The 15,872-nt window shown below is 40.6% G+C and overlaps 1 protein-coding gene across 2 annotated transcripts in view; it reads right to left on the reverse strand.

The window, feature by feature from the left end:
* Window positions 1–5,592, reverse strand: part of AspRS-m (aspartyl-tRNA synthetase, mitochondrial) — a 43,861-nt gene extending 38,269 nt beyond the window's left edge. The window contains exon 1 of one of the 2 annotated variants that reach the window (XM_083144405.1): window positions 5,466–5,592. In XM_083144405.1, the coding sequence (XP_083000531.1) occupies window positions 5,466–5,559 (94 nt within the window). In that variant the 5' untranslated portion in view covers window positions 5,560–5,592. The remainder of the gene's footprint in view (window positions 1–5,465) is intronic. The other variant, XM_083144406.1, reaches the window with a different exon arrangement.
* Between the last annotated feature and the right edge of the window lie 10,280 nt (window positions 5,593–15,872).

Genomic DNA, 15,872 nt, shown 5'->3' on the forward strand with positions numbered 1-15,872 from the left:
TGTCAGATAATATTGTGCATTTGTAACTTTGTTTTAGTTATGTTGATAACATCTGACTGATTTATAAATGAAAACTCCTCCTCGTTGTTTCGTAGTTTTCATTTTCCCGGAGCAGGGGAATGTTGTGACGGTTCTGTGAATCCGCACAATATAATTATATGTTTATTGAAATTATTAATTAACTAACTAACTAACTCTCTAGCCTTCTTAAACCCGAAGGTTCATGGCTGCAGCAACACAGGCCTTCCATCTGTCCCTATCTTGAGCAAGATCTATATACTCTTTTCCATCCCTACCGATTTCCCTTAGGTCCATCTCGACGTTGTCCCTCCATCTTCGTCTTGGCCTTCCTACTGGTCTCTTACCATCAGGTTTCCCAACAAGAATCCTGAAAACTCCTCTTTCCTCTCCTATTCGTGCCACATGGCCTGCCCACCTAAGTCTTCTTGATTTAATTATTCTAATAATGTCTGGACATGAATACAAATTATGTAGTTCTAAATTATGTAACCTTCTCCACTCACCTGTCTCCTCATCCCTTTTAGGTCCAAATATTTTCCTAAGGATCCTATTTTCAAATACTCTCAATTTATGTTCCTCTTTCAATGTAAGGGACCAAGTTTCACACCCATATAATACTACAGGCAAAATTACGGTTTTGTATATTTTAACTTTTAGATTCTTAGATATTAAACGAGAAGACAAAAGTTTATGAAGAGAGAAGTAACATGCATTTCCTGAATTAAGCCTACTTTTTATTTCCTCTTTAATATAATTTTCATTTGTTAATATTACTCCTAAGTATTTGAATTTGGAAACTGTTTCAAACGAGTTGTTATCAATAATTAGATTTTGATTATTACCTAACACTTGGTTTCGGCCTGTAAGCATATATTTAGTTTTCTCTTTGTTAACTTCCAAACCTATCTCTTTAGCAGTTTTGAAAAATATTTTAGCATTATTCTTAATTGTATTCACATCATCCCCCAGTAAGTCTACATCATTAATTTCTTATTATAAAAATCACTTTATATTAACGTTTAAAAAAAATGTATAATTATTACTTTGTACAACGTTAATTATGTGTTATGTTATTCATTGCACTATACGCTGTATAAACGAGATATTTGGAATTCTAACGTTGATATAGCAACGAGAATCAATAGTCATTATGTAGTAGTGTGTCTGGCAAAAATGGAAATATAGGTAATAGTGAACTGCATATTACTCAGGTATTTCACTAATATATAGACCTATAGAAGTTGTATCTTCACCTTCGCGTTTTAGTTTCAAATATTTATGAACGAAATGTAATCGTGCAAATAATTGACTTGTGCACATCACATGGATGTGTAAAATACCCATTTTGGTACTACTTCCGTATAGTGGAAACACCTAGAATCATTTCTTTGGCACTATTTACATTTCTAACGTAAAATTCTACATTGCAGAACATTTCTTTAGGTGTAATAATGAATTTCCAACGAAAATAATGTAAATTTTTAAAATTTATGAGTACTCACTGCTTTTACTTTTTCCGGTTCAGTAACACACAATGTGGCGATAGAATACTGGCTCATCATGCATTGTGGCAGTGTTTTGTCGAATTGGAGTGTGTATGCAGTGTTTCCAACCTTCTTCACCGAAAAATACCTAATTTCGTGGCTGGATTTGAAATAATGTGGTAACAGTATGGTATAGGAAAAACACATTTCTTCAAATTTACACGAGAAACTACTTACAGAACTGAGTTTCTGTAGACTTTTGAAAGCTCGTGGAAGTGTTTTCTCCCTTCGTTCAACTTATTCGGCCTGTAAATCATGTATTATTTGACATTAATGTACCTCTGATGCACAAGAACCTCTTGCCTCCATTACGTTCGACTACGTGAAACAAATGTTCCGTGCGTTCAATGACGTAAACCCCAGTCAGTGTTTCCAAACTCACCATTGTTTTGCCAGAACAAGACAATTTTAACTATGTTTCCCTAACCTCACAGAACCTAACCTTGCGTGCATGGTTCGTGGGGCTATTTATGAATGGTTTGTGGGGCTACACATGCATGGTTCGTGAGGCTATTTATGATTGGTTTGAGGAGCTATCCGTGAATGGGGTGTGGGGCTACACGTGCATGGTTCGTGGGGCTATCTGTGCATGGTTTGTTGGGTTTTTCGAACCTGGATAAAAATACAAAATGAGTAATTCGAAAGTAGGTATTTTTTGGTGAAGAAGGTTGCAACACTGTAAACCCACTGATCATCAACAACGCTAGTCAAGATTTCTCTGCCATATTGTGTGTGAGAGGAACGAACAATAATTACTCGATATGTGGAAAATTGAAGCTATTTTCGTGAAAAAAGCGAAATCCCACCTTAAACAATGTTTCGAAATCTAAATAGGTATGTACAAATGTAAAAAATGACGAAATGAATGAGTGAAATGTGTTTTCCCTATACCATACTGTTACCAAATTATGGTAATACCTAGTTAGCCTAACAAACCATTGGCGTTAGCCCCACAAACCATTTCCGGTAAGGTTAGGCAAGCATAGTTTGAATTTTCGAAAAATAAAAAATCTTGCAACAAAATGCCATGTTTGGAAACATTGACAGGGGGTTACGTCATTAAATGCATGGACCATCCTTGACGTATAGAAGCAAATGGAAGCAACAGGAATTGCGTGTCGGAGAGATATTTGATAAATATCTGTTACATAGGAGACACATTTCTTCATTTTACAGAATAAACTACTTACCGTAATAAGTTCCTGTAGCATTGTCTAACATCGGGAAGGTGTTTTGTGTGATGTGGAAATGTATCATAGCGGAAATTCATGTTCTTCGTTGAAAATTCATGCTCCGACGGACAACATCCTTTGGCGCGTACACCTTCATACATCATCTCGCTTCATGATTGTGTTTTGTTCATGTTCATTGGGTATCCACTGTTTCGAACTTGCTGTGTTTGCAACAAAAGTTAGAAACATGATGTGTCGTGGATGCGTGGTGAAATTTATACTAGGTGTGGAAGATCCAGTGGATGTTTTAATTTAATTGAACACGGGATTGTGAAGAAAGGAAAGAAATTTTGAAAATGTGGCAGTGAATATAAGCTACTCGTTAGAAGGAATGGGCTGTGGGTATATGCCTAATATGACGTGTCGTGGATGCGTGGTGCAATTCAGGTAAGTTTTCCTTATCCTGGAAATGGATTTCTTCAAATTTAAAAGTTTGGGGCTCATTTGGGGGCAGGTGACTCTGGCCAATTTCTAACATGCCTTTAACAGGGACTCTATAGAGAAAGCCGGGGAGCTGGAGCGGAGGCGGGGCCGCAGTAGGTCAATTACCCCAGGGGCGGAGCCCGGAATCTGTGGGAAATTTGGATTAAAAAATTTCAAACGAAAATAATTTTTTACTTTAAATTTCCCAGTGATTCTGGGACGGATAGCCACAAAAACCATTCACAGATAGCGCCACGAAACATTACAATTTCCTTGGTAAAAAATTGTGAAGAAGTTTTGGTACTAGTTTACTATCCTTCGGACAGATTTCTTCATTTCTACAGAAGAAACTACTTACCGTAATAAGTTCCTGTAGTATTGTCTAACATCTGGAAGGTGTTTTGTGTGATGTGGGAATGTTTCATAGCGGAAATTCAACCATTGACGCATAGCCCCACGAACCATTCATACATAGCCCCACGAACCATTTCCGGTAAGGTTAGGTTAGGTAGGGTCACAATAGTTAAAAATTGGTTTAGAAAAAAATATGCGTAGCCCCACACACCATTCTCGCATAGCCCCACGAACCATTGACACATAGCCCCACAAACCATTATAAAATTATAAAAAAAAATTGATAAAAAAAACGTGAATACACGTTAAAAAATGATCCGCGAAGCAGATAGGTAAGTAGAAATGTCAATAATTGACGAAACTCAGAAGTTATAGGTGTCCGAAGGATAGTAAACATTTACCCTTCTGATATAATAAACTTGCATTTTGTGAAAAGCGACAACATTATTTCCATTATGTACCTGCAGATGGCGCGAGCGTCGAAAGTCATGCGGTCTCGCCAGTGTTTCCAAACGTGCCTTTTTACGAGAGTTTTTTAACTATGCTTACCTAACCTAATTTAACCTTGCCAGAAATGGTCAGTGGGGCTATCGTGAATGGTTTTTGGGGTTATCCGTGAATGGTTCGTGGGGCTATCGTGAATGGTTTTTGGGGCTATCCGTCAATGGCTCGTGGGGCTATTGTGAATGGATTTTGGGGCTATCCGTCAATGGTTCGTGGGGCTATCGTGAATGTTTTTTGGGGCTATCCGTCAATGGTTTGTGATGACATAATGAATACGAAAGTAGGTGTTTTTCGGTTAAGAAGGTTGAAACACTGCATACCCACTCCTAATCGACAAAACACAAGCACGACGCGCGATGATCCACAGCTGTGCACGCCATATTGTATGATCCGCAACGAAAGAAAGGATCCAAAAGAATCACTCGTAATGTGAAAAATCGAAGTTATTTTCGTGTAAAATGCATAATGGCACCTTCAACTATGTTCCGCAATACACAATTGGTAAGTACGAACCATCCGAAACACAAAATATCCGATTTTAACGTGTCTCCGATATAACAGACATTTAAAGGTTTCACGCTAAAAAACATTCCACGGCGAAAGAAAACACGGTAGTAATCTGATATTGGTAGCACTTTACTATACCCGAGACAGATTTCTTCAAATTTACAGGAGAAAGTACTTACGCAAATCATTTTCTGTAGCGTTGTTGATGTTCGGGAATGTAATTCTGATTCATTTTAATGCGAATGCATGTGGTTTTCTACGAAAATCTATTTCCGACGCGCTATTGCTGCTGCCGCCATTTGCTTCCTGCATGAGAGCACAATACGCTCTCGTACTGTCCGTATATGCTAAATTGAACGAAAGGAGTGCTAATGGAACCAAACCTAACAGGCCTAACCTAACCTAGTAGGCATACCTCGTCCCCGTGATGGTTTGTGGGGCTATCGTGAATTTTTGGGCTAACGTCAATGGTTTTTCTGGCTCAAGGAACGATCAACGGTAAGCTATCGCCATGTTGTGTGTGGAAATAAACAAGAACAGTAAGTACTCGTAAATGTAAGAAATATACATTACTTTCATAACAAATTCAATTATTTCACCTAAATAAGTGTTCCGGAATGCAGAATAGTACGTTAACAATGTAAAAAAGTGCGAAAGAAATGATTCCCAGGTGTCTCAGGTATAGTAAAGTAGTACCCTGATATTCCCCGGTAACCCCGTTTTAATGTGGCACGAAGGAGAAGACTGTTTACTGTGTTAATGAGAGTAAATATGTTTTAAGGAAGTTTGATGAGCCGGCTAACTGTCTGTATGAATACCAGTAAAAGCAAGAACACAGTGAAGCGCTACACATTACGAATTATATTTGTAATACACTTACCATATCTGAAGGCATTCGATATATATTTGCCGCTTATTTGTAGCACTGCATCACATTTTACAACGTACAGACAAAAAACTTTCAAACGAAACATAATTTGGAAAAGACAAGCATATTCGTCCGGAACCGGAATAGAACAAATGACATGTGATATCCGATTTGGTGATCAATGTTGCTAGTCACTCCATTAATCACACCTTCAGTTTCCAGTGAGAATACACTATAGTGCGCGTCAAATCTCCTGCATATGGCGATAGCCAATAGCAACGCACTGCAGCGGTGCCATGTCGAAATCTCACACGGAAAAGAGACAGCGTGGTTGAGCGAAACGCCTTGTCACGGAGAGCACGGAACATTAGATAATATAACATAATATAATAAACTTAATGGAAGAATAGAACATACCTGATTGTGCCAGAGGGACTGCATAATTGTTTCAATATTCTCAAAGTGGAAGTTGTACAGCCTTTGTAAGATATTTTGCCCCGTAAAGAGTAAGTTATCCTTTTGGCAGTAGAAAATTCGCCACAATCGTAAATTTCGAAGACGGTTCTACGAACTACGTCTTTTTCAAAGTTATCTAAGTTTGTCGTCCTTTTTTGGTACGTTAATGTGCTTTCTAGGTGATTGAAACATTTGAGCAGGCCCCGATCCACATTGTTTTGCCCCCGAACATATCCGAGAACCGGTAGCTTGATTCACACCACACGCTTGAGCTGTTAGAGCCTGGCACTTCTTAAAGTCAATTTTACTTCTCTCTTCTTCACTCGAACATTTTTTTTAAAGAAAATTGTACACCTGAAAAATCACCCGTCGTGCCTGGCTTCGTACAACACTGTATTGTTCTCTCTTCTCTCGCTATCACTACCACTTGGTTTACTCAACGACATGCTGCGCGCGCGCCGCACACACACACACACACACACACACACACACACACACACACACACACACACACTAAAAACGTGGGAAAAACGAACAGTGACGGTATCCTCTTCGTCAATTTCTCCTTCTACCATCACTGGGAACGAACCTGCCCTGTTCCCTTCGCTAATCGGAAAGTTTCGGAATGCAACAGTAACGAAGGGAGAACAAAAACGATACAATGCAAATACGTTTATAATGACATTGCTTCTACAGAGGGAACGGTATAAGCTACAATCACGCTTGTTTTTCGTACATACTCGCAAATTCATTATCTTTCCATCTGTTGAACTACTGACACTTGAAATAATATATTTATATCCGAGCGCCAGGTACACGATTTAGTAGCGAGGTGAAACAGGTTGTGAACTAGGCAACGCCGCACGTCTGCGATTCGCTGGTGCTGTTCAGCAGTTCAAGGCCATATGCAGGAGATTTGACGCGCACTCTACGTGTGCACACGATCATAAACACCAGATCACACACACAAGGAGACCATGCCCATTCTTAAAACTTCCAAACAGTTTGCCATTAATGTTGGGAAATGATGAGAGCGATTTTTATGTTTATAGCTTTTAGAGAAGCGCGGCCCGTTTACTCCGTTTCTGAGATTTTTTTTAGACCATCCTTGTCCTTACCTTTTTTAATGTGCTTGTCCTGTGCAAATCCTTTTACATCTTGCACTTCTAACCTTTATTCATGGGGCTCTTTACACCCCTTTTCTAACTTTAAGGTAAGGGTTTTAGATAAGGGAATTTTTCCTCTTATACTTAGAAGGGTGCAAAATGGCCAATGTGCCAAAGCACCCAAAAATTTTAACTCAATCAAACTATGGAATATCTTAATGTAAACCTATGAAAATATACACAAGTAACATTGAAGATTGTGGCGGCGAGGGGTGGTGGGCAGTTGCCCCCACTTTTGCCCCCTCACTATGCTAGACCTATTAAACAAAGGGAAATAAAACTGTCCTTGCCCCCCCCCCCCCAGTTTGGCACCTTGCCTTCCTGGTTTTGGAACCCAATCGCCGCCACTGTTGAAGATTTTTCTACTTTTGCAAGAATTTGGATTTTGTTCTCTGCACAAATGAATGGGTTTATTTGTGGAGAGAGGCAGTCTGCAATGTTTGGTAATTTAAGTGTTATAACTATTAAGGAAAGGCTGCTAGAACCATTGCTAATATATTATTTTCTACATATAGGATTATCATGCCGGTATTAGAGGAAATTTGAAAACATTGTTAATTTGCGGAATACAATACTACTACTCGAATACTTCTGAGAATTGAATGTAAACAATGAGCGCCAATGTTGGATTTGATTTGAATTTTTAAGCTCAGACCTACAGCTTAAAATTGGATTCGAACTACTTGTGTAATGTGCCTTCACCAGGGGCGCCGACTTGTCAAAATTATTGGGGGGGCTCTGATCACTGAAATAAATGAATGAATGACTCACTCCCTCCCTTTTTTAAAAATAAAAATTACGTCTTCGTATAGCAGTTTTTAATCAGCTATTATATTCCTCATGCAAATGAAATGAGTAGATAGTAAATATGCCTTTGAGGCCAACTCTGATTTCTTGACCAAACGACCACAAAAAGTTGTAAAACTCACTTTCTCTCCCTGTTCCGCGCCTCATTTATTACGCTGACGATGTTTCACGGGGGCAAAAAGGCAGTGATGAGTGAAAGATGAGCTCTCATCCCCTCATCCTCTCATCTTTCTCATTCTCTTTTTATTCTCTCATCTTCCTCTCATCCTCCTCTCATCCTCCCATCTTTCTCTTATTCTCTTATTTTTTTATTTTCTTATTTTCTTATTTTTTGAAAGATGAGTGCATCTTATCGTAATTTTCCAAGTCTGGGACCAAATGTTTATATATCATGACCTACGTAAACCTCTTTTCTTATTCTCTCATTCTCTCATTCTCTTATTTTTTGAAGGATGAGTGCACCTTATCGTAATTTTCCAAGTCCGGAGCCAAATGTTTATATATCGTGATCTTCGTAAACCTCTCTTCTCATCCTCTTATTCTCTCATCCTCTTATTTTCTCATTCTCTCTACCTTTAGAATATTGTCGTCAACATTAGAGATGAAGTTGGAGTGCTGGAATCAACGGGGCCAAATGTTTATATATGGTGATCTTCGTAAACCTCTCTCTCGGGGGGAAGGATGTGGCATATACACACGCGCGCGCTCTCATCTTCTCATTTTTTTATTCTCTTATTCTCTTATTTTTGAAAGATGAGTGTATTTTATCGTAATTTTCCAAGTCCGGGATCAAATGTTTATATATTGCGACCTACGTAAACCTCTCCTCTCATCTTCTCATCTTCTCATTTTTGAAAAATGAGTGCACCTTATCGTAATTTTCCAAGTCCGGAGCCAAATGTTTATATATATCGTGACCTTCGTAAACCTCTCCTCTTACCCTCTTATTTTTTGAAAGATGAGTGTATTTTATCGTAATTTTCCAAGTCCGGGACCAAATGTTTATATATATTGCGACCTACGTAAACCTCTCTCTCGGGGAGGGAACGATGTGCCACACACATACGTGCGCGCGTGCGTATGCCTCTTATTATTTTCCGTATTGTGACGCAAGCAAACAAAATAATAATTGTTGTTTTTTTAGGATCCCTGGCCCCTATATAACCTCGCCGGGGGGGTGCATGGTGGCGACGAAATCATCACGAGTTTAGATTTGTACTGCGAATGTTGTCAAAATTCAATCAACGTTGTTCGTTCTCAATGCTAGAATCTTATATAGATTATTCTCTAAAACGAAAATCGATAATCCTATGCCAAGCCCCCAAGGCATTCAGGCAATTTCTAATGTTCGCGTGGATAGCAACGCTCGGTAGAACTTTTCCCGTCCCCGTGGAGAAATTGTGTTTCCTCGCTCAATGTAACATTTTCATCACGGACCAAACTATCCACAGCAACCCCTCCCCGAACCCATTCACCTTGCATCCTCTTCCGCCCGAAGAGATTCTATTTTTTTTCAGCTTTCCCACGGTTCTGAATAAAGAATCCATCACATCCCCGATAACAATAGAATTAGAAGCGGATGCGGCGGAAGCGAATACAGCAGCATCTTCCGCTTTTGAGTTTTGTGCTGGGGTCGCCGCCCGTTTCACACACCACACCCTGACGGGGCGTGGAATAGAGGCCGAGGGGAAATAATCGAGAATACATGCATGGGTGGAACTATCAACGCCCCGTTTATTGTTATTTGTCCCCCACAGGATATTGTGCGCATCACAAAAGTTTTTTGTTGAAAAAAAATATAACATGAGTAAATCAGTCAACAAGGGTTTTATTTGCTAGGACATTGACTATAGCGCTTATTGTGTTTTCACCAAAGAGAGTCGCGTGGAGTAGGAAGGAGGGAAGGAGAAAAAAGAGAGGAGTTTTTATATAACGTACCAGTTTCTTCTTTTGTACATCATTATCATAGTGAACGTCAATCGTGGCAGTTCAGTATTCTTAATTGTTTGTCTGGCAGTATACATATATATCATCGTGGAAGTTTTAGTGAGCTACAAGTTTTATTTTGAAGTTTCTCTATCTCTCTTGAAAGGTGAACGTCAATCGTGGCAGTTCAGTATTCTTAATTGTTTATCTAGCAGTATACATATATATCATCGTGGAAGTTTTAGTGAGCTACAAGTTTTTATTTTGAAGTCTCTCTCTCTATCTCTGTTGAAAGGTAAGTTTTTATTTTTTCATGATATATTAATATTTTTTGTTTTGCGTCTGACACACACATATTCAAAGGAGTCATAAAAAATTGACACACACTTACATGTCGTATATTTTTAACCCCCTACAACAGTGCACACACACATACATACATACATACATACTGTTCGCGTCTAATATATATGTGGAAGGAAAAAATATCTAGCATTTTTCAACTTTTTTTTCCTTCTGTTTCAGTGCGCTTTCCACTACCATCACCACAACCCCCCCCAAAAATTTCTCTGTATATATATATAAATAACAGAGAGAAAAAATGGAATCGCAACCAGGTCCCTCCGGTCTTTGCGTTAAAGTGGCATGTCGCAACTGCGGAATATCAATTTCTAAACCTAATATTGCTAGGCATTTGAAAAAATGTCGTCGACCGGATCATGATGTCCTAGTCCCGCCGGCAAAGAAATCTCGCACTGATGGGCATGAATGCGGTGCTTTGAATAAAAGTGCACGCATCATGACCTATAAATCTGGAAGCGACGAAAAATGTGACTCGAGCATCTTCCTCGACAATGTGAAATCTCTGGTAGTCGATAAATTACGTGATTGCCTCGTCAATGTTGCAATTAAAATTCATCTCGTCTTGACCCTGCTGTATGAGAAAGTTGTCTCGTCCGAGTCAAGTACTTTTAGCTTTTACGTAGGGTGTGAAGCCTTACACGATGACAATAACGAGGATCTTGACGAGATAGTGACACGGCTATTTGAGCACCTGACACAAAAACAAGAAGAGTTTGAAGGTAGAGGAAGTGGGTGGAGTCTTTGCGGTCACAACCACATGTTAGAACTTCGAGTCTGCAATTTCAAACCATTACGCAGCGCTCAAAAAAAAACAAAAAAACAAAAAAAACAAAATGCAGTGTTGAACATACAAAGTAATGATCAGAAGAGTTTCCTATGGTCTGTCATCGCTGCATTACACCCAGCAAATAATCACCCCCAACGTCTGTCCAATTACAGAGGATACGAGGGAAGATACGAGAATATGATGAGAGGAATTTCCTATCCTGTGCCCCTGAATAAGATCAATCAAATTTTAAAAAACTATAGAGAGGAAAAAGGAGAAGATATCGATATTTCTGTTTTTGGGGTTGACGATTGCGACAACATTCGTGTGTTAAGACCTGCGAGAAGGCAGAATAATGTAATTCGACTCTTGCTTGTAGATGGCCGTTACAGTTTGATACGGAATTTCTCACGATTAGTAGGAAGACAGATCACCAAGGATCACGATAAGATCGAAATTTGCGATCGATGCTTAAAAATTTTTCGCGAGGGAAAGAAGATGAAAGAACAGCACAAGTGTTTTGGCTCCGTGAATGCAGAACCCGAAGATGTCATGCCGGAACCCGGAACCAAGATGAAATTTCAGAAACACCAGGCTCTTCTCCACCATCCCGCTGTCCTTTATGCCGACTTTGAAAGCTTCCAAGTTCCCATGACGTCTTGCAATTCTGATCCCTCTACCTCAAGCACGACCCAAATTTTTCACCACGAGCCTTGCAGTTTCTCCATCTACGGAGAAAAATTGAATGATGTCATCTTGTATTGCGGACCCGATGCGGCAAAACATTTTGTTGAGAAGATAGCGGAATGCGCGAGAGAACTTGCACCCGGCCTGAAAGGCTCTTACGTTTCTCCACCTGCTCTCACAACAGAACAACAACAGAGACATGACGCGGCGACAAGATGCGAGGAGTGTAACCAGGCTTTCACCCCCGAAAATTACAAGGTCGTCCACCATAACCACCAGAATGGATTATTTCTAAGCACCATCTGTAATTCGTGCAATCTTAAAATTAAGGAGTCGCATTTTGTTGCCGTGTTTCTGCACTACACGGAGAAGTACGACACACATCTCTTCGTCAAAGAGCTCCACAACATAACTTCTCGAATCAGCATCATTCCGAGAACGAGTGAGAAGTATATTGTGGTGAGAGTGTGGATCCCTCTCCAAGAAGGAGGAAGCGTGGAAGTGCGAATCCTGGACTCGTACAATTTCCTGTCCTCCAGCCTCGCAAGCCTTGCATCTCAACTTGGCGACGAAGATCTTGTGGCCACCAAACAAAAATGTTTTTCGGGGAGAGATGAGAATTTGAATCTGTTGCGTCGCAAGGGCGTCTACCCCTACGAGTACGTCAACGATTTCGACAAATTTGACGAGACGGAACTTCCACCCCGGGAGGTATTTTATTCTTCTCTCACGGAGGACGTCTGTTCCGAAGAGGACTACGAACACGCTCGTAGTGTATGGAGGGTATTCAATTGCCAAACTTTTCGCGATTATCACGATCTTTATCTGAAATTGGACGTGACTCTCCTCATGGACATTTTCGAATCGTTTCGTAAGAGATGCATCACGATATACAAGTTGGATCCTGCGTATTTCTTCACCACGCCGGGATTGACTTGGGAATCGATGATGAAATACACCAACGTGGAACTGGGCCTCATCGCAGAGAAGGAACAGTATGCTTTCATGGAGAGTGCGATACGCGGTGGCATCGTCCAATGTCCCCGACGCCATGCTCAGGCAAACAATCCTCATACGCCTGGTTACGATGCACCGAAGCCCAACACCTATATTGTCTACTGGGATGTCAACAACCTGTACGGCCACTCCATGTCCCAGTGTCTTCCCATCAGCGACTACGCGTGGATGACCGAAGAGGAACTCTCCTGCGAGGATTTTCTCAACTGGAGCGAAGATAACGAATGGGGCTGTTTCTTGGAAGTGGATCTCGATTATCCCGAAACACTTCACAAGAAACATCATGGATTGGCCCTGGCCCCCTCCAAAAAGAAGCCACCTGGAGGATCGGAGCCAAAACTCATACTAAGCATGGAGAACAAGCGGAATTACGTTCTGCACTACCGACTCCTCCAATTTTACATAAGTCACGGCTTGCAGTTGAAGAAAGTTCATAGAGGATTGAAGTTCCGACAGAGCAAGTGGCTGGAACCCTACATAACCGAGAACACGCGCCGCAGAGCGCAATCGACATCGCCTGCAGACAAGGATCTGTACAAACTGTTCAATAACGCCATCTACGGCAAGACGATGGAGAACGTGCGTAATTACATCGACGCAACGTTGGTCACGGACGAAAAGAAATTTGAAAAGATCGTCGCGTCCCCCTACTTCAAAAACTTCACCATTTTCGACGAGAATCTAGTATTCGTCGAGAGGAACAAGAAGCAAGTGATGCTCAACAAGCCGATTGCCATAGGTGCCACTGTCCTTGAACTATCAAAATTGCACATGTACCAATCGTACTACGATCAGTTTCAACCTTTTTATGGAGATAACATCCAAATATGTTACATTGACACGGATAGCTTCATTTTTCTAATCCAAACACCAAGCCTCGAACATGATCTGACTAAGATGAAGCATCTGTTTGATTTTAGCAACTTACCATCAGGCCATCACTTACATTCGGCAGAAAACAAAATGACGATTGGAAAATACAAAGATGAAGTTGGCGGGGAGTACATCAGCGAATTTGCGGGGCTTCGTGCCAAAATGTACTGTGTAAAGATTGCAGAAGAAAAAGAGATCAAGAAAGCGAAGGGGGTGGGAAAATAAGTACCAGCAAATTTAGCATGCAAGACTACAAGGAATGTCTTTTTCATCGTAAAAGGCAACTCAGCACCGATTATCGCATTGCAAGTAAATTGCATGATTTGTACACGACGCGCGTAAGCAAGGTCGCATTGGATGCAACGGACAACAAGTTACGTGTTCTCGATTGTCAAATCCACACGAGAGAGTGGGGCCACTACAATGGAAGCGATAAATGTGACGTGTGTTAACCGTAACCCCATAGCATGAAGTCCGCTGTGTTTTTGAAGAAGAATAGCATACGGAGGAAAAGAATGAAAGAGGGAGTCCTCGGGCGATGAAAAATAAGAGTTGAATTTAATGAGCCTCGGTTTGGAGCGGGCTTAACAACATAATAACAGGTTGCAACTTTTCATCGCCCGAGGGCTCCCTCTTTCATTCTTTTCCTCCGTATGATTTGAAGAATAGCAAAAAAGCACAATGTGTTAAATAACTAACAAGGACAATGAATCTCTTTGGTTTTCGCAAACAAAACAAGATGGACACTCCATCACCAAATTCCAATAGCCTCTTACCTTCCGTGTTATCTAAACTCAATGGTCTACTAATTGTACATCTTAATAGTATATGGACGGAAATAAATAACGATGTGGGCAAGATGTTTTATGTTTTTAATAACAATTTACATTTCTATGAAATTCCGATCGACGGGAAACTTCAAATCACCGTGAATCCGGAGAACACAGGCGAAATCAAAATTTCTACCGGCAAGAACATTTTTCGAATGAAGCACGACAAGATACTTTCTAACATTACGTACGATGTGTCTGCAGGAGATTATCTTTACGTGGAACTCCTCGGAGACTACGACAAACTTATTCCTCTCTTCGTAGAATTACGAATCGTCTATCCTATTATAAATAACCGTTAACCAAAAATGCCTAACGACATTTTCGGCAACACCAAGCGTGTAGACCATGCAGAAGAGATTCTCATGTTGGACGTTCGTGTTAAGAAGTTGAGGACTGATTTGATCGCTTTGCAGGAAACCTTAAACAAAAGTTTAGAGTCGGAAATCGCTACGCTCCAAACGCAATGTCTCGACCCTATTCTGAAAATCGATTCCGAACTGAAAACGCTGATAAAAAATTATGTCGACGTACCTTCTTACGACAGCGTTCAAAATATACAGTTGAACGTGGATTCGCTTCAAAATGATTTGGCCAAATTACAACAATTTCAATCGAAAAATGAAGATTTGGAAAAATTGAAACTCGAAATCGAAGAACGAACTTCCGCAATAGAAAAGAATTTCTCTGAACTTCAAACCGCCGTGAGCGATATTGATATAGAACGCTTGCATGTCGTCGTTTCCAAATTACAAGAAGAATTCACCAGCACGTTGGAAGAAGTGCTGGAATCAACGCAGGAATCAACGCTGACCTCTTTCGGTGCCAAGTTGCAAGAACTCAACGAAAGCTACAAGCAGTTGAACGTGGAAGTGAAAATCAAACCGTCATTTTCTACCGTAACGGATACCATAGTCGAACATTTGTTGCCCGTACAAAACACGCTGGGTCAGCTTCACAGCAACCTCGTTAGCGTCGATACTAAATTCGCTAAACTGCATTCTCTGCAAGCCATCGAAATCAACAGCGTACCCAATCAACAGAGAATCTCCACGTTCATCGAAGGTAACAAACTGTACATGCTGCATCCTTATCATCCGTACTACAAGTTTCTCCTCAATGGCACGATTCAGATAAACGAATTTTCGTACTGGTCTCACGGTAGAAAAGCTAGCGTTCCCACCATGACTTTGATATCGAATCGTGGTGTCCAGAAAGCAGGAAACATTCCTCTGGCACGTTGGAACGAAACGCGCAACATATATGAAATACACGAAGACGAAGATCTCACCGTTTTCGACGTGAGTGCCGGCGATAAGCTGATCATTCAAAACACGAGCGAAGTACCACCCTCTTTGAATCCCATCACGCTTGTGCTTCTCTTCAAACGTAATCTCTAAAAATAATAAAAATGTCTAGGCAAGCTATCGTCCAAGAATTGCATAAACCTGCACGCCGCAACTACAAACGTTTGGCTGTGGTAACCAAGGGAATCGACGACCTCTGGGAAAGTGACCTCGTGGAGATG

This window comes from Lepisma saccharinum, chromosome 23, assembly GCF_977018435.1.
Source record: "Lepisma saccharinum chromosome 23, izLepSacc3.1, whole genome shotgun sequence".
NCBI classification, from domain to species: Eukaryota; Metazoa; Arthropoda; class Insecta; order Zygentoma; family Lepismatidae; genus Lepisma; species Lepisma saccharinum.